General features: G+C 47.1%; 1 protein-coding gene across 5 annotated transcripts in view; it reads right to left on the bottom strand.

Moving 5' to 3' along the window:
• The window catches only part of Slimp (Seryl-tRNA synthetase-like insect mitochondrial protein), a 94350-nt gene that overhangs the window by 54688 nt on the left and 16441 nt on the right, over positions 1-23221 (bottom strand). For all 5 annotated transcript variants that reach the window (XM_075676692.1, XM_075676693.1, XM_075676694.1 and 2 more), the window contains exons 2-3: positions 4006-4164; positions 666-730 (exon numbers count right to left, since the gene is read on the bottom strand). Coding sequence is in view for 1 of the 5 variants with exons in the window: in XM_075676696.1 (XP_075532811.1) it covers positions 666-730; positions 4006-4053 (113 nt within the window). In the remaining 4 variants the exon portion in view is untranslated. The remainder of the gene's footprint in view (positions 1-665; positions 731-4005; positions 4165-23221) is intronic.

Genomic DNA, 23221 nt, shown 5'->3' with positions numbered 1-23221 from the left:
CGAATGCATTTTCTAGAACTCCAGCTCAAGCACTCCTGCGCAGAGTTCTATACAGACGCTTCGAAGTCAAATGCCGGGGTGCCTTATGCTGCCTTCGGCCCATCCTTCTCAGAATCTGGTGTACTGCATCCGGAAACAAGTATCTTCACGGCCGAGGCCTACGCAGTACTGTCTTCTGTAAATCATATAAGAAAATCAAAACTTCAAAAGTCAGCGATATATACAGACTCCCTAAGCGTCGTGAAGGCCTTGATATCACTCTATAGACACAAAAATTCAGTACTTAATGAACCCTACACCGTCTTGTGTAAAGCGTACATATCTAACCAGCATATCATTATATGCTGGGTGCCTGGCCATAGGAGCATTGAGGGCAACGTTCTGGCGGACGAGATGGCCACGTCTATCGCATCGCAAGCCGTTAACCCTACCGCTGGAGTGCCTGTCACAGATCTGAGGCCTTTCTTGCGAAGGAGGCTGCGGGACCACTGGCAACGCATGTGGGATGCGGAAACGGATAATAAGCTCCACCTAATAAAGCCACAGTTAGGACTCTGGCCCTCTACTACAAAATCGCGCCGAACAGATGTCCTATTCTGTCGTCTCAGAATAGGACACACATTTGGCACACATAATTTTCTACTTACTGGAAGAGAGCCACCAACCTGTGGTAGATGCGGGGAGAGGCTGACCGTACTCCACGTCCTCCTGGAGTGTCGGGAAGCCGAATCTGAGAGAAAGAGACATTTTCCTTTAGCATACCGGCAGCACATTCCTTTTGATCCTGCAATGTTTCTCGGTCCAGAACCGCTTTTTAATACAGACACAGTCCTAGGTTTCCTCAGAGATGTGGTCTTACATGTTATTAGTCCCATAAATTCGTAGCGCTTCCTCTCTTTAGAGGATGCCGCTGGGATAGTTGTACTGTATAGCACCTGCCTCCAGGCCCTTGTGTTTCAAGGGCTCTGGTGAGACAGTTGTGCTGTACTTAATTTTTCCATCTTACATGTTTCTTATATCATATCATTCTCCCACATTGCAGTGTAAGGCTCATAGTACTCGTCATTAGACATCGCCATAATCTTATAGCACGTAGATTTTACGCACTTTACAGAGACTATTTTAGGCCCCTTTACAGCCAAGTCACATCTTCTTCACAGAACTCATCATTCCACCACGAAATCACTAACACTGTCTTGGCGCTCTTTGGCCATACTTGGCCCTTGCGCCAGTAAAAACCACACATTCATTCATTCAAGCAAGGGGAGCGGAAAACATCCCCGTTTATTCAACAGCCGTGTACATACACACTAAGTGGAACAGGGTGTGTTCCCTCACCACCATGTGTCATGTGCGATACAGGTATCGGTCACGTCACACGTGCCATAGATGCGAAGCCAGCACTGCACCAGCTACGATGCATACATACGATACATCCCCTTTTCTTTCAAAGAAGAGAAAAAAAAACCGAAAACAACATTAGTAGAAACAAACATTTAGAATGCGACTTAGAGAACCTGCACAAAGCTTCGATTATAGGTAAGCCTCTGTGGGGGTCTTCGTTCTCGGTTTGAGCTTCTGAACGCAGGTTCTTGGTTCTGCTGCAAGCTTGCAGGAGCATTGGATGAGACAGGAATGCTGCCAGTTGTGGCCAGTGACACTGCAGCATCGTTGCTGCTGTATGCTGAAGATCTTTCGTCAGCTCCTTGGCGGAGGTCCTCCTCGGACTCACAGAGGCCTCTCTGTCGACAAGCTTCTCTTGTAGGCAGCAGATGTTGCCGATTACGTCGCAGGAATGTGCCGTCTTCAGTGATTATGCTATACGACCGGTGATATGTCGTAGCTTGAACGACTTGACCTTTGGTGGCCCACGTCCCTTCTTTGATGCGTACCGTGTCTCGAGGGTTGAGCGGTGGTAGTTGTTGGCTGGAATGGTCGGTCTGACAAGGCTTCTGTACGCTGCGACCTGGACATGGCCGGACGTCAGGCAACGTTGTCCGTAATCGTCTTCCTTGAAGTACTTCGCTAGGTGATGCTCCGGATTCCATTGGAGTAGATCTGTAGGCAAGAAGACCAAGCTAAAAATCTTGATTAAATTGAGTGCTTTTTTTAAATCCTCTTAACTACTTGTACACCTTTTTCCGCCAGACCGTTGGACTGGGGGTACCTAGGGCTGGAAGTGGTGTGGCTGAAGTCATACCATCGGGCAAACGCAGCAAAAGCGTGGCCTTGAAAATTGTGGGCCATTATCCGAACAAACTTCAACTGGTGTGCCGTAGCTCGCAAAAATCGCACTTGTTGCTTCAATGACTGTCTTCGCGGTAGTATCTTTTAGCAGCTCTACTTCAAGAAAGTTTGATAATGCGTCGTAGGCACACAGGTATGACCGTCCACCATGCTCAAAAATATAGATGCCGACACGATGCCATGGTTTATCAGGTACTGGGCATAACTTTAACGGCTCTTGGGGTTGTCTGTACGCGTACGTTTTGCATGCAGAACACGCCTGTGCGAAAGGTTCTATGTCACGGTTGATTCCTGGCCAGAAGACGAGTTGCCTGACTCTTGATTTGCATTTATGATGCCCAGATGGCCTTGACAAATGGGTTCCAAAGTTTATTTCTTCATGGTAGCCGGAATTACAACTTTGCACCCTTTTAAAAGGACTCCGTTCACGTGAGAAAGCTCTCCTTCAAAATACTTCCAATGGCCTTGGAGTGCTTTTCCTGCCGCCAGGTCCCCGAGAACTTGCTTTAATTCTTCATCCCGCCTAGTTTCCGTAGCCAACCTCTTCCAGGTGTTATCGGTGACAAGTGAAGAGACAACACTTACTGCGTGCATTTCAGTGTCGTCGTTGATGACGTCGTTTTCCGTGATGGGTCCGGTTGTTGCACGTGACAGCATGTCGGCGAGAAGCAGTTGCTTCCCTGGTGTGAACTGAAGTTTTACGTCATAACGAAGAAGGCGCAGGAAAAACCGCTGCAACCTCGGGGGCATGTCTCCAATGGCCTTCTGCGAGATGGCGATCAAGGGGTGGTGATCAGTTTCAAGAATAAATGACTCACCATATACAAAATGGTTAAAATTCTCGCAGCCATATGCGACTGCCATCGGCGCCTTTTCAATTTGCGAGTCACGCTGTTCATACTCTGTAAGTGCCCGCGAGGCATGCGCGACTGGCTTCCATGTGTCCTGGTGGCACTGCAATAGCGCTGCAGCGATTCCGTTTTGTGATGCATCACATCACACCTTTGTTGCTTTTGTTTGATCGAACAAGGCTAGTAAAGGCTCTCTACTTAAACTTTCGCAAAGCTGCCTCCACTCTTCAGCGTGATTAGGCGTCCAGTCAAACGCAGTATTCTGCTTTATAAAATTTCTGAGGAGCGTCGCCCTTTGGGCCAGTGACGGCATAAACTTGCTGAAATAATTCATGGTTCCTAGCATCCTCTATATTTTGAGCTTGTCCGTCGTCGGTGGGATTTGTACAATTGATTTTGTCAGGGACGGGCTTGGTTTGATGCCTTTCTGGTCAATAACGCCACCAAGAAACTCGATTTTGCCGGCACCAATGGGATTAAATGTCAGTCCGCTGCATTCTGCTGCTTGCAGTACTGACTTCAGGTCATGCTCCTGCCTCGACGACCCCCCCCACTAGTACATCAATGTACGCGCTGACCCCAGGAAGGCCTTCAACAATTTTATTTAGTGTTTTCTGAAATACGTCTCAGGCGCCGAAGCTATGCCAAACAATAAGTGCAGAACTCTGTAGCGCCCGAATGACATTGCAAAGGTGCAAATTCGCGAGGTTTCGTTGTCCAAAGGATTTTGGTGAAAACCAGAGTTCGCGTCATGACAGATGAAAACTGTAGCGCCCACTAACTCTGCCTCTATGCCAATTCCCTTCGCGGCATTGTGTTCTCTCTTGATGCATTGGTTAATCCTCCTGGGGTCGATACATACTCGAATTGTCCCGTCTTTCTTTCTAACAATGACCAATGGGCTTACCCAGTATGTGGGTTTGGTGACTTTGGCTATGATGCCTGCGCGCTCCATGCGTCCCACTTCTCGCAAGGGTTCCTGTAGAGCCAGCGGTACCTGTCGGGCTGCTTGGACGATTGGCGTGGCGTCATCACGAAGAACCGACCCTTTCCACACACCCGGTTCCTGTGAACAAATGGGGAAAGTTAATTGCGACTTCCTCAGAACTGTTTTGAGATACTGCGTGTATGCGTGACACATGTCCAAGATTTTCACTAGCCTGTAAGCCTAGGATGCCCTGATACCCCTTGGATACCACGAAGAAGTCGAGGACGGCGCAACGATCACTTAGTGCTAATTCTGTACGAATGACACCATCATGCTTGATAACCCCTCCGCCATACGAACATAACACCGCGCTGCTTGGTTTCAGGGGCGGCTTAGGGCGAATTTTACGGTAGCATCTGAAAGGTAGTAGATTTGCTTGCGCTCCTGTATCGACCTTGAATTCAAGTGGTAAGTTCTTGATTTGGGCGACAACTGTCCAGTCATGTTGGCTTGCTGTGCAGCCTGACACGTCTAGAATTTCAAAGTTATCTTCACTACCCTGAAGTTTGCCAGTATCGGCAAATCGTCTGCAGCAGATATCAAAATGGTTACAGCGTTGACATTTGCGACGTTTTCCCGAATGCAGGATGCCTTCCTGGTGGGTGCATACGTGCGCACTTAGGAAACTTGTAATGTCTGGGCAACTCACTTCGTTTACTTGGGTGTTCCTTAGGCATCGTGTCAATGTGGCTTTCCTCCCAAGCCCAAACTTTTTGTTGCGCTGCTGCCGCTTCGGCTGTTTTAGCAACCTGCTCAGCCTTCAGTTAATTCAGCGTAGTGTCCCGCAGCAACCTTTCTCTAAGTTTCTCGTCGTTAGTTCCATAAACAATTTGGTCCCTAATCATTGCGTCCATTTGGGAGCCAAAGTTGCATGCTCGTGCTTGGTTCTTTAAGTCTCGCGAAAAAGGTTCGAAAAGCTCACCAGGGGCCTGGACTTGCGTGCGGAAAACGTAGTGCTCATGGGCTTCGTTCTGCTGCGCCGCACATTATGCATCGAACTTCCCAACGACAGTGGCGTAGTCATTCCTGCTCTCGTCTTCGCCAAAGCTGAACGTGTTGAAGATTTCGATGGCTTCCTCTCCTGCAATGCTCAGCAGAAGTGCTGTCTTGCATGATTCCGTCCGAGGCTTGCCTACTGGCTGTTCTGATGCGGGAAGAAAAAATTCGAACCTTCGCTTGAATGCCTGCCAGTTCTTGGCAATTTCACCAGCCGAGCTCAGCGGACTTGGTGGCTTCAGGAAGTCCATGGGGCTGGCCTTGTAGTATAATCTTCGGTTTACCAAGACTGGACATCGGCGTTAATCCCACTTCTGACACCATGTATCGTGTGGTACCACAGGCGAGACATGACCAGAGGCTCCAAGCAAAGGGAGCGCAGAACGTCCCAATTTATCCAACGGCCGTGTATATATACACTAAGTGGGAGATGGCGTTCCCTCACCACCATGTGTTATGTGCAATACAGATATCGGTCACATCATATGTGCCGTAGATGCGAAGCCAGCGCTGCGCCAGATACGATGCATAGATACAATGTAAGAGAGGATAAACTTGGGCAGCTGGTGAGGGATTGAGTGGAGTTTGTGGTACACAGAGCTAGTAGAGCAGCAGAATGGGTGCCACGAGAAAAAAAAAAACATAGCCGTGAAGAAAGCTGAGCTAGTTGGTGTGTCATCATTATTCAAAAGACTAGCGCAAAATAGCAGGGACAAAGACAGAGAAGACGACAGGACGAGCGCTCGTCCTGTCGCCTTCTCTGTCTTTGTCCCTGCTATTTTGCGCTAGTCTTTTGAATAACCGTGAAGACTCTTCTGGCATAGTCAGTTCACACAAGATGGGAGCGATTGGCGATGGATGGGAGAGGCTTTCATCCTGCGCTGGACATACTACGAGGGGGTGTTGAAAAGTTCCTGGCTTTGCCAACTTGCATGTAGAATTAAAACAAACTTGGCACCATATAAAAGCTTGATATCTTTTTAAGCAACGGTGAAAATATGAGATGTGTCTGATTTTTCATAACTATTTTAATTTCATCTGAGAACCTGAAATGGCAGAGGCAGAAGCTAATTTCACATCTGTGGAGCTGTGGGGCATCATGAACTTCCCGTTTCTTAAGGGAAAGTGCAAAGGACATTCACATTGAGATGTCAGAAATATTACGGGAGAAGTGTCCTTGCAACACATTAAAAATCTGGGTTTCTCATTTCAAGACCGGTCATTTTACCATTGAAGATGAACCCCGCAACCTCAATTTCAATGCAACAACTTCAACAGATCCAGCAACAAGCGATGCTGTCCTTAAACTGATTTTTGAGGATAGGGGAATATCCACCAAAAAGATAACCCAGTTACTCGACATCTCCCGGGAGCTTGTTGGTTTCGTTACTACCAATATCCTACACATGCACAAGCTTTCAGTAAAGTGGGTGCCAAAATGTTTGATCAGTGAACAGAAAGAGGCACGAGCTGAGGCATCCAGAGCTGTTTTGGCCCATTTTGACAATAAAAAATATTTTTTGGATAGGTTAGTGACCGAGGATGAAACCTGGCTCCATATTTATGACCCAGAAACCAAAGAACAGTTGAAGGAACGGTGTAGCAGTGGGTTCCCACGACCAAAGTTTGGCACCCAGAAATTGGTCAAAAAGTCATGGCATCCATTTTCTGGAACAAAGACAGTGTTCTTTTGGTGGCCTACCTGCCTCAGGGCTTTAGTATAACCGGACAGTACTACGCCAGCCTCCTGGAGCAGTTGAAGGAGGCAGTAAAGACAAAATGCCGGGGAAAGTAGACCAAAGGGATCCTTTTGTTGCATGACAATTCACCTTCGCACACGTGCAATGTTGTGGCTGCCAAACTGAAGAGCCTGGGTTTCCAATCAGTCCATCATCCCCATATTCACCTGAAGGGTCACCACTTTGATGCCATTGTTGATGTGAAACGTACTGCTAAAAGCTTGTTTGGTGACCACAAGGTTTTTTCTCAAATGGATTAGAAAAGCTGAAGTAACAATGTAACAAGTGCATCAGCCTGAGGGGGAATATGTTGAATAAATGTGTACTTTCAAAGCTTTGACTCTATTCTTTCTGTGGAAAGCCAGGAACGTTTCAGCACCCCCTCGTATATAGGCTAATGATGACAAACTTTTACATTCCTCTCAGTGTTTTGTTTTTTTCAGTGGTATAATTATGTCCTTTATGCAATTAACAGTGTGCACTCAAAACTGTGTTCCATGTGCTGCATCTAGACTACTTACTTGATCCACTGTACTTCATAATATTTATGTTACCTTTAAGAGGAAGCGTTGGTTCGAGGCCAACTCCCATGTCCCTATTTAAACAGATGTAAAACACAGAAATATTCTTGTGAGACCAGCACTGGACCGATTTAAATAAATTTTGTTGCATTTAATGAAGATAAATTAAGCAACCCAAGGAAGCAGGATTTTGATTTAGGGCGTCAAATTTTGAATAAAAACTGCCAAAAATTGGTAAGACTCGGAAAAAAAATAATACTAAAAGCGCCAAGTTTACGAATCTATAACTCTGCACCAAAAACAGATACAGCCATTCTGTAAACTATCTGTAGAACACCTCAAGTGGACAAATCTGATATATAAACTTACAGCTTGCATGACATTGGTATGACGTTTACAAACATTTTGCGAAAGAGCTAAAACAAATTAGTGGTATATTTCAGTGCAGTGTCTAATACGTCAATTTTGACCACTTTAGATTTATTATTAGCTGCAGATTACGAAATTGTGATATCATTTTTTATTGCTGAGTAGTAAAATGATATTTGAGTTTTTTGAAATTTTGCAGTTTTCAAGAGCTTTTCTTTAAAAATTGATGGACTAATCTGCGTTCTACAGTTAGTAGATCTTCAGTTTTTTTTTAAATGCAACAGACATAGTCAAAATCAATGTAGTGATTGCCAAGAAAAAATTTATCCTTTCCCATATGTATATTTAAATAAGGCCAAGCTAAAGCTTCCTCTTAGGGCCAGAATGCAGCACTATAGAGGGGAGCGGTACAAGCACATAATCATATGTACGAAATCAAGTGCGTAAGAGGCTTCAGAAAGCTGTGGCTTCAATGTCAACATGTCTTGGCAAACAAGCCTCAAGATGTAGCCAGAAAAATGTGCGCTGGCCACATTTAGCTGAAAGCTAACGACTTTGTCTGCCATATTCATCAGCAGACCAAATATCTCATATTCAGAATGCACAGATTCTTAGGAGTAATCATTGATCACGACCTCTATTGCAGCCCCATGTGGCCCACGTGAAAAAGCATCCAATGGCCATTTCTCATTTGTTCAAATTTCTGGGAGGGAAAACTCGGGTTACTTCAGTACACACAATGATGCAGCTATACAGGACATTTCTGTCAGATACCTGTGACACCGCTTGCCAGAACTAACAGTCATACAATGAAATGTGGTCAAGCCTGGGGTTTGTAGCAGACAGGCGTTTGCAAGGATTGTCTGCTCTGCTTTCAAAGCAGACAATCTGGGAATGCTGGCCTATACAGTCGTCACATGTAAGCAGTTAGTCAAAGCATCATTCTTCCGGGCAGGGCGACCAGCTTTCCGAACTCAATATATGTGTGTGTGTGTGTGTGTCTATATATATATATATATATATATATATATATATATATATATATATATATATAGCCTTCAATAACAGTTGCACTTGAAACTTTGTGTGACCTCAAAGAATTGTTCACTGAAGTGTCTGCCTTATATGAGTAGTTACAAGACCTCATAGTAGGAGACAATTCAATATCACAGCCTGAGTCTCCTTGCACCACCAAGAGACTGGCATCTCTCGGATGAGCCATACAAGTAGATTCAGTTAAGGACATTAGGTAGATACAAGTGTTTTGTGTGTATTAGGTCGCACAAATACACATCAATGAAAAAAAGCCGTGTAATGCCTTCAGAAAGTTTAATACAAATAGGTACAACCAAGAAATCTTTTCTTGACGAAAGGTATAAAGTGCCTCAGAAAGGCTGGCCAGCGTTTCGATAGGAGGACCTATCTTCTTTGACGATGATAGGTCCTCCTATCGAAACGTTGGCCAGCTTTTCTTAGGCACTTTATCCCTGTTTACGAACTTTATACTACAGTGTGCTATTCCATCTGTCAGCCCCTTTCTTGTTTTTGGACTTCTTGATGAAAGGTCATTTGAGAAGATAAGACATAATATATATAGAAATTATACAATTATATAATATATAACAATTTCTGAACACAACTTATGACTAGAATTATTAGCATAAAGCAATGTGGCTCCATAACACAGTAGTTTAATTGTCAAAGCATGCATTATGCCATCATTTTCATTTATTTCCCAGTGGTAGAATAAAGTATTATCACGTAATAATTCATCAGGCGCACAAATAAACAACCATATTAGCAAATAAATGTATAAATAATTCAGCAACACTGCGGACGAGTCACAACAAATGATTAAGGATCTTAACAGGGAGAGTCTAAGAGTGCGGTTGAAGATTAATATGCAGAAGACAAAGATAATGATAAATAACCGGGCAAGGGAACAAGCGTTGAAGATCGCCAGTCAGCCTCTAGAGTCTGTGAAGGAGTACGTTTACCTAGGTCAACTAATCACAGGGAACCCTGACCATGATAAATTCAAAGAATAAAAATGGGTTGGATTGCATACGGCAGGCATCGTGAGCTCCTGACTGGGAGCTTACCGTTATCATTGAAAAGGAAAGCATACAATCAGTGCATTTTACCAGTGCTGACATATGGGGCCGAGACTTGGAGACTGACAAAGAAGCTTGAGAACAAGTTAAGGACCACGCAAAGAGCGATGGAATGAAGACTGCTAGGCATAACTTTAAGAGACACAAAAAGAGAGGTTTTAATCAGAGAGCATACGGGTATAGACAATATTCTAATAGACATTAAGAGACAAAAATGGTGCTGGGCAGGTCATGTAATGTGCAGATTAGATAACCGTTGGACCATTAGGGTGACAGAATGGGTACCAAGAGAAGGGAAGCACAGTAGAGAACGGCAGAAGACTAGGTGGTGCGACAAAATTAGGAAATTTAAGACTAGGTGGTGCGACAAAATTAGGAAATTTGTGGGTGCTAGTTGGAATCGGTTGGTGCAGGACAGGGGTAATTGGAGATCGTAGGGAGAGGCCTTCATCCGGCAGTGGACATGAATAGGCTGATGATGATGATGAATAAGGCACAGCATTATCTCAAAAGCATGAAAGGACAAGTGAGCAAGTAGGAACAGTGTGGATTATGTTGTTGAGCAGCTGATAAATCATATGACAAATAAAAATAAGGAAAATGCACAGCATAGATTATGGCGTTTGTGGGGATGCGCTACCCTCGCGCCTCCCCTGATGTTTTTCCCGCATAGCGCGTCTCCTGTATTCCGGCTTCGCCGCGTGGCCTGCGTGATGTCCGCGGCGGTCGATGTGGTTGGGGCGCAGTGCGAGAGATGGCGCGAGTGTTGCGTTGCTAACGCCGCCTCACGGCAGGGTTACTTGGGGGCGCAGGGGAGGACGGGCTGGCTCTTTCCCGGCGGATCGGCTGACAGCGAGGACGTCCCGCGCGCGCACGCCGACCCATGCTTCTGCGAGACCGCCTCGCGTGGCCTGCCTTCGAACGCGCCACCGTTGGCGTGACCGTACACGCGAACGACCAGGCGTTGGGATCCAGCATGGGGCGAACATATTCGCTCGTTTTCCGGTCGCGGTGAGTCGGACTTCTAGATATGTCGCGCGCCCATCGGCATGTTTTGTGGATAGCAACTCGGCTAGCAGGCATTGACCTATGAAAGGTGCAATAAATGCCCTTGTGATTGTTTGCACTACTGTGTTGTCGTTCCTTTGTCCCAAGAGTACGGAGGTGAGAGACCCCACATCTGGCTGCCCAACGTGGGACTCTTGGGGCATCGGACGATAGTTTTAACAGTTTTGCTTCGTTCGAGACCTTTGTTTGAACCGAAGCGTAGGCCTAGCGTGAATTTTGATCGCTAGCGTCGGCGGCGTGCTTTCTTGAGCGAGGTGATGGTGGCTGTAGTGTGTTTGAACATGTCAACATGCTAAGCCTTTTCGCAAGTGTTTTTTTAATGACATTCGTCAGTACGAGAGCCACGTGGTCTGCATCCTGGGAGAGCGAGGCTGAGCGCCCGCGGAGCAGTGGCAAGCCTGAAGCGAGTGAGTACGGAAGCCTCGTGGGTGGTCCGAATTTCTTATGTAAATAGCTTCTTCTATCTCTTTGACTCGGATGAAGTCGCGGCTCTGGGAGCCGGGTGACCGCGGGCCACGGGTGCCACTACGGGCTGACTGGTATTGCGGGCTGGCACCGTCTGGGACGGTGGGCGCCGTCAACTCGGATGCTGTGTGCACCGAGCGGAGTAGGACAACCTCACAGAGCTGACGTCTCCTCGCGGCTGCCTGTTTTGCGCTCATTTTGGGTGTTGGTTTTGGATGCCGGTTGTTGTCAGGGTAGCGACGCTTTAGGCCTAAGGCTTTACGGAGCTGCCTGTCGCACGTGGAGGGACACAACCTGGTAGACCGTGACGTTGAGGTGTTGCAATTTGCTTCCCTCATTCTATTTAGCCTCGCACGAATTGAAATTACTCGTTCGACTTAAGGAAGCGAGCTTCGTTCACGTGAACTTAGCATCTGAGTAGCTGCCCGATCTTTGCTAGCCGAGTTGAACATCGTACCACGTGGGCGATGCGCATGCAGAATTCCTCTCCCTTGCACTACTTTAGTGTTTGCCGAGTGTGTTGAGTTTACGCAGCGTGATTGGAGTCACCCCTGGTTTGCCGTCACCTGCGCATCGTCTGCGCTGCTGCCCCGGACTACGATCGAGCCACCCCGGGCGATGGTGATGCTGTGGCCAGTTCGGCGCGGCGACTTCGGCGGCCTCCTGTATCCAGCTCGCAACCCTCGGCGGCGGACAAAAGAGCCGGCGGTCACCGACAGCTACTGTGGCTCTCGCGAGCAGGGCGCGTCGGCGCGAGCGACGCTTGCTCGTACCGACTACTGCGTCGTCGTCTCCGTAGTCCTGGCCTGGGATCGTGCCGTCGAGTCGCAAAGCTGCTGCCGTGACCGCCGGACGCCAGCGATGTACCCAAGGACAGTCGGCTCGCATGTTATGGACAGCGTGTAGACATTTCTTCTGCGCGACCACTGTTGCATGTACTATCTTGTTCGCGAAGCACGGGTTAATGTTAGACCGTGTCACATGTTTCGCCGGAATAAGAAGTGATTTAAAGTTGGGGGGATGTGGGGATGCGCGACACTCGCGCCTCCCCTGATGTTTTTCCCGCATAGCGCGTCTCCTGTATTCCGGCTTCGCCGCGTGGCCTGCGTGATGCCCGCGGCGGTCGATGTGGTTGGGGTGCAGTGCGATAGATGGCGCGAGTGTTGCGTTGCTAACGCAGCCTCACGGCACACGGCAGGGTTACTTGGGGGCGCAGGGGAGGACGGGCTGGCTCTTTCCCGGCGGATCGGCTGACAGCGAGGACGTTCCGCGCGCGCACGCCGACCCTTGCTTCTGCGAGACCGCCTCGCGTGGCCTGCCTTCGAACGTGCCACCGTTGGCGTGACCGTACACGCGAACGACCAGGCGTTGGGATCCAGCATGGGGCGAACATATTCGCTCGTTTTCCGGTCGCGGTGAGTCGGACTTCTAGATTTGTCGCGCGCCCATCGGCATGTTTTGTGGATAGCAACTCGGCTAGCAGGCATTGATCTATGAAAGGTGCAATAAATGCCCTTGTGATTGTTTGCACTACTGTGTTGTCGTTCCTTTGTCCCAAGAGTACGGAGGTGAGAGACCCCACACGTTTTACAAATAGCGCAACCAAGTGACTTAGCGTACCCAAAAGGCCTCACCCTGCTTGCACTGTTATGTACCCCATTTTCGTTCCTTTGTATAACTTTTGCATTGTTTTCTAAGCCAGGTAGTTTGCTTGAAGCTTGCCTCACTTCCCTGAAGCTTCCCTCACTGCCTCCTTGCCTCGTATTAGCACCTGGTAACTTTTGCCATCTAAATACCTCGTGTATGCCATTATTGTAAAAAGAACACACTGTAAAACTGGCGCCCTGGTACAGAACGTGTCAGAGCTATGCTATAGCTCCCAACTTATTTCTTTTATCAAGACATATCGCCACTCAACGTTCATGAAGGCGTACCCCTTCATTAGAATGAGAGTGAACAAATTTCCTAATTGGTTAGTTACGCCAAAGCAGTCAGTTAAGCGCACGTTTTCACTTAGTTTGTAGTGACTGAGCTTGGCTGTCCATGCGCCTGAGGATTATTACATATGCGGGTGGCACGCTTCATTTTGGAGCTAATATGAGCCGGCTTCAAGCTTGCAATAAGAAATGGGTGGTCCCGCCATGTGTGCTGTCTCCCCGTGCGGCTAGTGTTTCTGCTGGTGCTTATACGGTGGAAAATACACTTCCTTCTCAGCGTCAGACGTGTTCTGGCGAAGTACCAATAAGCGACGTGCCCGCTGTTCGCTTTGTCATTGGTGCTCATGCTGTGTTTGTAGCCGGTGCACATTTTGACGTTCGCAACCACGGTAGAAGCGAGCATGATGCATGTTTTCTATTTCTCGTTTTATTTTTTGTCGTCGCCTGATGTTCCATATAAAGTCCAAAAGCCATATGAATGAGTGATCCGTACATCGTGAATGTGAGAAAAAATCAAGTAACAGTGAACTGAAAAGGATGGCGGTTTGATGGGCACTATCTCAATATTCACATGCTCAATATGGGCACACGCTCAATATTTGGGTTAGTTGGAGTTCATGTGATCAAACGCACGCTTGGGAAGGAGAGCGCATGTCTTCTCTATCCCTATTGTAGCTGCGAATGACTGTGCATGGCTGATGTTTACACGGCCCGCAGGCCGTATCTAATCATTGATAATCATTGGTGAGTGCAATGATAAAGAGTGGCAGGGATGGCTGCTAACTTCATGCACGTTGTCTTCCTTCTGGGGCTTTCTTTCCGCTCCCCTAGTGTTGCAGATCACGTAGTCTAAGAGCGAGTGGTAACTGGAGATATCGCTGACAGGGACTGCCTTGTAGTGAACATGAAAATAGGCAGATGATGATGATGATGATGTGTGGAGTTTTATGGCGCAAGGGCCAGGTGTGGCCAAAGAGCGCCATGTCTGGGGTAATGAGTTTGCTGTGTAATTATGATTGCTATGAAGTTGGTGTGAGGTGGCTGTAAAGAGGCCTTAAAATATACGCTCTAAAGTGCGTAAAATCTGTATGATAAAATTATGGCGATGACGTATGACTTGTACTATGAAAATTTAGATGCATATAAAAAGAATGATACGATAGGTAAAATATATCACGATTATAAGAAATGCCAGAGCACTACTGCCTCCTTAGAGCCCTTGAAGCACAAGGGCCTGGAGGCATGTGCTACGCAAAACAATTATCGCAGTGGCATCCTCTCGAGAGAGGAGGCGCTACGAATTCATGGGCCTAATAACATGTAAGACGACATCTCTGAGGAAACCTAGGACTGTGTCTGTGTTAAAAAGCGGTTCTGGGCCGAGGAACATTACTGGATGAAGAGGGATGTGCTGTCTGTAAGCTAAGGAAAAATGTTTCATTCTTTCAGATTCGGCTTCCCGACAATCCAGAAGGACGTGGAGCACGGTCAGCCTCTCCCCGCATCTACCACAGGCTGGAGGTTCACTTCCAGTAAGCAGATAATTATGCGTGCCGAACGTGTGTCCTATTCTGAGACGACAGAATAGGACATCTGTTCGGCGCGATTTTGTAGTAGAGGGCCAGAATCCTAACTGTGGTTTTATCAGGTGGAGCTTATTATTCGTTTCCGCGTCCCACATGCGTTGCCAGTGGTCCCGCAATCTCCGTCGCAAGAAAGGCCTCAGGTCTGTGACAGTCACCGCAGCGGTAGGGTTTACATTTTGCGATGCGATTGACGTGGCCATCTCGTCCGCCAGAACGTTACCCTCAATGCTCCTGTGGCCAGGCACCCAGCATATAATGATACGCTGGTTAGATATGTACGCTTTACACAAGACGGTGTAGAGTTCACAAAGTACAGGATTTTTGTGTGTATAGACTGACATCAAGGCCTTCACGACGCTTAGGGAGTCTGTATAGATCGCTGCTTTTGGAAGTTTTGATTTTCTTATGTGCTTTACAGCAGATAGTAGTGCGTAGGCCTCGGCCGTAAAGATACTTGTTTCCGGATGCAGTACATCGGATTCCGAAAACGATGGGCCGACGGCTGCATAGGATACCCCGGCATTTGATTTCGAAGCGTCTGTGTAGAACTCTGCGCAGGAGTGCTTGTGCTGGAGTTCTAGGAAATGCATTCGGATTTCAGCCTCAGGAGCGTGCTTTGTAATTTTTATAAAGGATATGTCACATTGTATCACCTGCCATTCCCAAGGAGGTAAGAGCTTGGTTAGGTGCATTAAGCGATGCTCGAGGAGCGGGACATGCATTTCATCGCTAAGCTGCTTCACACGCAGCGGGAAAGGCTGTCTTATGGAGGGACGATTGCTGAAAAGTGTAGCGCACCTCATATCGGTAACGTTATGAAAACATGGATGTTCAGGATTGGAGCGTACTTTAAGGAAATATGTAAAGCTAATGTACGATCTCTGTAGGTGGAGAGACCATTCATTTGATTCCACATATAGGCTTTGTATGGGACTCGTTCTGAAAGCGCCAGTGGCCAGTCGGATTCCCAGATGGTGGACTGGGTCTAGCATCTTTAGCGCGCTCGGGGCGGCAGAATTATACACAACGGCACCATAATCCAATCGAGACCGAATTAGGCTCTTGTATAGGTTCATTAAACACTTCCTATCACTACCCCATGTAGTCTGGGATAGAAGTTTCAATAAGTTCATTGTTTTCAGACACTTTTCTTTAAGATGTTTAATGTGTGGGACGAAAGTAAGTTTATTGTCGAGTATAACACCTAGAAATTTGTGCTCTTTGTTTACAGGTATCTGATGTCCACACATTTCCAAGCAAGGATCCGGAACCAGGCCTCTCTTCCTTGTAAACAGCACGCAAGAACTCTTTTGAGGATTGATTTTAAAACCATTTTTCTCTGCCCACCCTGACACCTTGTTCAATCCATGCTGTACCTGTCTCTCGCATACTGCGAGGTTACAGGATTTGAAGCCTATTTGAATGTCATCCACATAGACGGAATACAAAATGGCCGGGGGTAAGGAAGCACGAAGCGTTGTCATCTTAACAATAAAAAGTGTGCAACTGAGCACGCCTCCCTGGGGTACACCAGTTTCTTGTGTAAAAGGACGTGAGAGCACATTGCCAACTTTCACCCGGAAGGTACGATTGGACAAGTAGCTTTTTATTACGTTGAGCATATTATCATGAATGCCCATTTCCGATAAGTCTCGCAAGATGCCGTATCGCCACGTTGTGTCATACGCCTTTTCCATATCGAGAAATATCGAGAGGAAGAACTGTTTATGTATAAATGCGTCCCGGATATTTGTTTCAATACGTACAAGATGGTCGGTTGTGGAGCGCCCTTCTCGGAAGCCACACTGATAGGGATCAAGCATTTTGTTCTGTTCAAGGAAATGGATCAGTCGCCGATTTATCATTTTTTCAAATACCTTACACATGCAACTTGTGAGGGCTATCGGGCGGTAGCTTGCCACTGATGAAGGATCTTTGCCTTGTTTTAGAACAGGGATCACAATGGCTTCTTTCCATGCGGTCGGAAGGTACCCTGCGTCCCAGATAGTGTTGAAAAGTGTAAGTAGTGTCAGTTGCGTGTCATTGTGTAAGTTTTTCAGCATTTCGTACATGATTCTATCAGATCCTGGTGCGGAGCTATTGCATGCACTCAAGGCAGCTCTCAATTCAGCAATACTGAAAGGACGGTTGTAAGGCTCATTCTCTCGGCTTTTTCTTGTTAAAGGCTTACGTTCTTCTATTTGTTTATATATGAGAAAAGATTGCGAATAATTGTTTGAACTTGACACGCTCTGAAAGTGCTCCGCAAGTGAGTCTGCCTGATCTTGCAGTGTATCGCCTTGTGTATTTACCAGGGGGAGTGAATATGTTTGTCGCCCACTAATTCTATTTACCCTGTTCCAGACTTTGGCCTCGTCTGTAAACGAATTAATGCTCGATAAATACTTCTGCCAGCTTTCTCTTCTGGCCAGTCGGCGGGTTCTCCTGCCTTGGGATTTTACTTGCTTAAAGTTGACTAGATTCTCTGCAGTGGGAGAAGCGCGCAGCATCCCCCACGCTTTGTTTTGTTTCTTACGAGCGATCCTGCAGTCTTCGTTCCACCACGGGACCCGCCGTTTACATGCCAAGCCATGTGCTTCTGATATGCATTTAGGTGCCATGTCTATAATGAAGGCTGTGAGATACTGCACAGCAGCATCAATTCCTAAACAAGACATGTCATTCCATGAGATATTAGTTAAGTTTCGGAACTTCTCCCAGTCGGCTGTATCGATCTTCCACCTAGGAGCCTGTGGTAGACATTCTTTTTCTTTATGTGTTTTTAGCAGTATGGGGAAGTGGTCGCTTCCGTAAGGATTCTTGGTGACCTCCCATTCGAGTTCAGACAGCATACAAGGGGAAACTAGGCTGAGGTCAATTGAAGAAAATGTTCTGTTTGCGAGAGAATAATATGTGGGTGTCTTCTTATTCAGCAGACACGCACCGGACGAAAAAAGGAACTGTTCAATGAGGCGACCCCGCGCATCGATACGAGAGTCTCCCCACAGGCTGCTGTGCGCATTGAAATCCCCAAGCACAACGTAAGGTTCTGGCAATTCGTCTATGAAGGACTGAAATTCATGTTTAGTTAATTTGTAATGGGGGGGTATGTAGAGCGAGCAGACAGTGATAAGTTTGTTGAGGAGAACAGCACGAACCGCCACTGCCTCAAGGGGCGTTTGTAGCTGCAAACGTTGACACGCTATGCCTTTCTGAATAACAATGGCAACACCGCCCGATGATGCGAGAGCATCATCGCGATCTCTGCGAAACGTAACATACTGTAGCAGGAAATTTGTGTGTTTAGATTTTAAGTGTGTTTCCTGTAGACACAGCACTTTTGGATTGTGTTTGTGGATGAGTTCCTGCACGTCATCAAGGTTTCTAAGAAGGCCTCTGACATTCCATTGAATTATTTGTGTATCCATATTGGAGGTCAATAAGTGCTGTGTGTACAGAAACAGAAGTAGTGATTATGGAAATTACAGAGATTAAATTACAGAGCCCTTTCGAGGCCCTGTAACGGGAGTTCTGCCCTTTCTGGAGCGTTCGAGGGAGCCTCGCCGCTCCTTAGGCGCTTGATGCGCCTTCAGGATAGGTGTAGTGTCCATTGCCTCTTGTGAGGCGCCGGACACGTGCTCTTGCGAGCGAGAAGTCACCAGGGAGAGTCCCGCCTTGGAGGGCAAGACCCCTGCGCCCACCAGCCCGGAGGTCGATGGGGCTCCCTGGGGGATTTGGCTGCGCCGGCTGTTGCCAGCGCTGGATGGGACCTGGGAGGTTGAGGCAGCCTCGGCTGCGCCCACCTTCGGGGTCGGTGGTCCCTTCTCCTCGGTTGGCGGAGCAGCGCTAGCTGCAACCGCCGCGGGGGCAGACGGCGTAACTGGCGACTCACTGACTGTGGGTCGGACAGCCGCCGGAAGCCTTTGTGTCGCTGCCCCCTGACGCGTCACATCGGCAAAGCTTTTCTTGGGCAGGTATGAAACCCGCCTGCGTGCCTCTTTGAAAGATATGTTTTCTTTAACCTTGATTGTAACTATTTCTTTTTCTTTTTTCCATGATGGACAGGACCGCGAGTACGCGGCATGTTCCCCATCACAGTTCACGCAGTGAAGAGAGTTCTCACAAGCTTCAGAGATGTGTTCGTGGGCACTGCATTTCGCACAGGTTTGGCGGCCTCGGCAGCTCTGCGAGCTGTGGCCGAAACGTTGGCATTTGAAGCATCTCAGGGGGTTTGGCACATATGGCCTAACACGAAGCTTGATGTACCCGGCCTCTACAGACTCGGGCAGATTACTTGAGCCGAAAGTCAATATAAGGTGTTTTGTGTTGATTTCTTTGCTGTCACGCCTGATCTTAATTCTTTTAACATTGATAACATTCTGGTCACTGAAGCCCTCCAAGAGTTCATCCTCAGTGAGCTCCAGCAAGTCATCGTCCGAGACAACACCGCGGCTGGTGTTCATCGTACGGTGCGGGGTTGCAATTACTTGGGTTTCCCCAAACGACACTAGTTTTGTCAATTTCTCATATTGTTTCTGATCGCGGAGCTCCAAGAGGAGATCACCGCTTGTCATCCTCGACGCCTTATAACCTGGACCAAAGACTTCAGTCAATGTCTTAGAAACAAGGAATGGTGAGATAGTTCGCACTGGTTTAGCTGGTTTTTCAGAGTGGATCACGTGAAAACGAGGGAAGGATTCTTTTTGCCGACCAAAAAACTGGAATACATCATCGGTGCGCCCTCTTTTCTGAGGGCGATCAGGAAGCGGAGGGAAAGAGGTTGCCATAATGGGATTGAATTTTCGGCAATAACGCCAGCCACCCACCGGGGAGTCCTACAAGGGGACGCTACAGGGACTGTAAGAACAGGTCCTGCAAACGCCAGCTGTACGTTATCACTATAACCAAATATGAGATAACCTAGGTTGGTTATTCACACAAGGTTAACCCTTGCTGCCTGGAAAATTGGAAGTGAGAGGAAGATAGGAGAAGACAGGAAAGATGGAAAGTAAGAAAAAGACGAAGGTTGGAGGGAGAGCGAGAGACAGGAAAAGGCAACTACCGATTTCCCCCGGGTGGGTCAGTCCGGGGGTGCCGTCTACGTGAAGCAGAGGCCAAAGAGGTGTGTTGCCTCCGCCGGGGGGCCTTAAAGGTCCTAACACCCGGCATCGGCTCAACCTCCAGGATCCCCCTTTCCCCGGACACGGCTAAGCCGCGCACGGCTACACGCGGGAGGGTCCAAGCCTCATGTGCTCGGGTACGTGGTGTCGCAACACACCAAACGCCTGCTTACGCAGACGCCCCTGCGGGGATGATGATGATGACTAATTTGCAGAGTCGCAGAGAATCGCACAGCTGTGTGAAGTGTTTGCCCCCGTTGCAGCCGTTTTTCATAATGCCAGCGTTTTGACGGCGAATGCTCGTGGTCATCCAGTGAGATATTTACAGGTTTACATGGTCCGTGCATTACACTATGCTTGTAATTTTAATTAGTAAGTGAATGTTTACATTTATATGGCTGATATAATGCATAGACTCGTGTAAGGACCACACTTTTTTTGTCGCAATTTTGACGAGCCTTACATGGGACCGGGCCATTTGACCCACTTTTTCCAACTACTGTATGAAATCCGCTGTAAACCACCGCGATCGCCACCTTTCATCATCTAGCGATGCACAAAAATTCGCTCTTGAGTGTGATCGAAATCAGCGCAGTAAACGCGATTACTTCTCGGTTGTATTTTTTTCAAATATTGGGCTGTCGAGTTGGGGGTGCAGCCCTTACATGGGTGCAGCCCTTACATGGGTGCAGCCCAGTGGCATAGCCAGAAATTTATTTCAGGGGAAGGAGTGGTTTCTGCCGACAACTACCACTGCTTCCCCTCCGTCACGTACACACGCACTCTCTCTCCACACACACACACACACACACACACACACACACACACACACACACACACAGTATACATATACATATATGAAGGTTGTACACCATGCAAAAATAAACTCCTAGCACTCCCCGGACAAGAATGCTTTAATGTAGATGCACGTTTTGCAGCCACTTTGCACAAATTATGCTATCATCCTTATGCTATTTTTAAAAATTAAGGTGTTGGGCTGCTGAGCACAAGGTCGCGGGATCGTATCCCGGCCACGGTGGCCGCATTTCGATGGGGGCGAAATGCGAAAACACCCGTGTGCTTAGATTTAGGTGCACATTAAAGAACCCCAGGTGGTCAAAAATTTCCGGAGTCCTCCACTACGGCGTGCCTCATAATCAGAAAGTGGTTTTGGCACGTAAAACCCCAAATATTATTATTATTATTTTTAAAAATGATGATATTAAAAAAAACTAAAATTTCATTTACGAATTGATGCATTTATACAATCTATGTCGATGACCTAGCTGGTACATGACTTGGAAAAATGAGCAGCGCTAAAAATGGGGCCATACAAAAACAAGACAGCGCACTATCGCGTGTCGTCTCGTTTGCAGGCCAGACTTGTTGCAGCCCAGGTAACAATGGAGATCATCATTGTTTTCCAGCCAGACCTTCAAGTGAGTGGTACGGCCACGGCTACGTACGGGAGAGGGCGGGCACTATTTTACAAGTTTCCTATCACTCAATCGCGCTTTTGCCATTGTGGGCATGCTATATTATTCTAGATTTAAAAATAAAGGAACGAAGCTTTGCGCTAGAACTTCAATAGTATCATATGATGCAAGCTTCATTCATTTTTGGTGACCTGCTGTCTGACTTGTTTGAAGAGATGTTTGGAAGTAACTTGCGATCACGGTATTTTAGTCATCACGCGACACATATTATTTGATCACACTCTGGAACTGATAAGCCAGACAGTCCGAACAGGGCTGCTTCCTGTTTAGAAGCCTTTGTGAAAATTACAGCATCCGTTGCTCACAATACAATAAGGGCCATTAGCTCTGAGAGATTTGAAAGCGTCGTGTCTCCCGACACCCGTCTATTCTGAAAATTGCCGAGATGTTTAGTTAGGATGCGCTCTTCACAGCGAGCAGCACGTGTTATCACATAGTAGGTGAGCCTCAGCTAGACGACTGGCCACGGCTGTCTGGTGTTGAGCGATCGGGCAGTGACGAGATGCTCTTCCTATGTTTATAATTACCCATCAACTTCGTTCTTGACCCCTTTTATGCACATACCCCCTTCCTCGTATCCATCACTCCAGTTCCCTTTTTAACATTCTTTTACGTTAGTCACTGTCACACACTTCAACATTCACCGGTTGAACGGTGCGGTGGCCGCTAACACACCAATATTTCTGTTTCTGCATGGACTTCGAGGCCATTCTCATACCTGCCCTCCCTCCTGTTTATTGTGGCGGCTTCTTAGCTTTCCTGGCCCAGCACCCCAGTCCTTGATATATTTTTTCCGCATGCAAATCAGCGTTCTTTTGAAGCGAAGCTTTCTTCTTTTTTTTTTGAAAGTTTGCCCGCATTGCGGGGGTGGTTCAGAGCGTGTATATACATGGAAGGAGCATAGCAGAGAGGAAAGAAGATGCGAGAAACTTATTTGGACCTTTGCACTGTGTCGAATGCGCACCATAAAGTTAGTTAAAGGAGGTTTAGTGGCGCAAAAGTGGCTAAGGCTATGCTGTGCCAAACATGAGGTGTTTTATAGTACTATTTAATAGGAGAAAGGATCTGTTAATCTATATTTTGTGTAAAAAGCCAGTGTTGTCTAGGAATTTACGCACGTCAGGTAATGGGACTATCGAATCATCTCCTAAAATTAAAGCAGGATGTAAAGGTATGTGCAGTTGATATAGGTTGTGCAAAAGGTTTCGTCTTTGTACTTCAATATGTGTGCACGTGAGTAATAACTGTTAGTGGCTCTTGGCATTTTTCGCATGTTGGTATGTCTTCTTTTGTAAGTAAATAATTGTGTATGATGTGTGTGTACCCAATGTGTAGTCGGCATAGAACTACTTCAAAGAACCACTCCTGGTGGTTACACAACTTCCACTCACCAAGTACATGTTTAGTGAGATGTAGCTTGTTGTCTGTACACTGGTCCCATTCGTGTTGCCACTTTGACGTTAAGGCCTTGCTGATGGCACGGATATTATCTTTATATGGAAGTGTTGTGTTTATTATGTCTTTGTACGTTGCCATCGATGCGCATCTATCAGCTGCTTCGTTACCCAGTATCCCAATGTGACTTGGTACCCAGCAGAAATGATCTCCCATATTTGTAAGTGCAACCATGTTTAGTATATCCCCTAGCAGGGGTTCACACTCAGATTTCAGATGTAGAGTCTTCAGTGTACTTAAGGAATCAGTGTATGTGAGTGTGTTTTTAG

Source organism: Dermacentor variabilis, unplaced genomic scaffold, assembly GCF_050947875.1.
Source record: "Dermacentor variabilis isolate Ectoservices unplaced genomic scaffold, ASM5094787v1 scaffold_12, whole genome shotgun sequence".
In the NCBI taxonomy this organism is placed as follows: Eukaryota; Metazoa; Arthropoda; class Arachnida; order Ixodida; family Ixodidae; genus Dermacentor; species Dermacentor variabilis.
The sequence above is the reverse complement of the archived record's forward strand: the minus strand, read 5'-3'. Positions and strand labels throughout refer to the sequence as shown.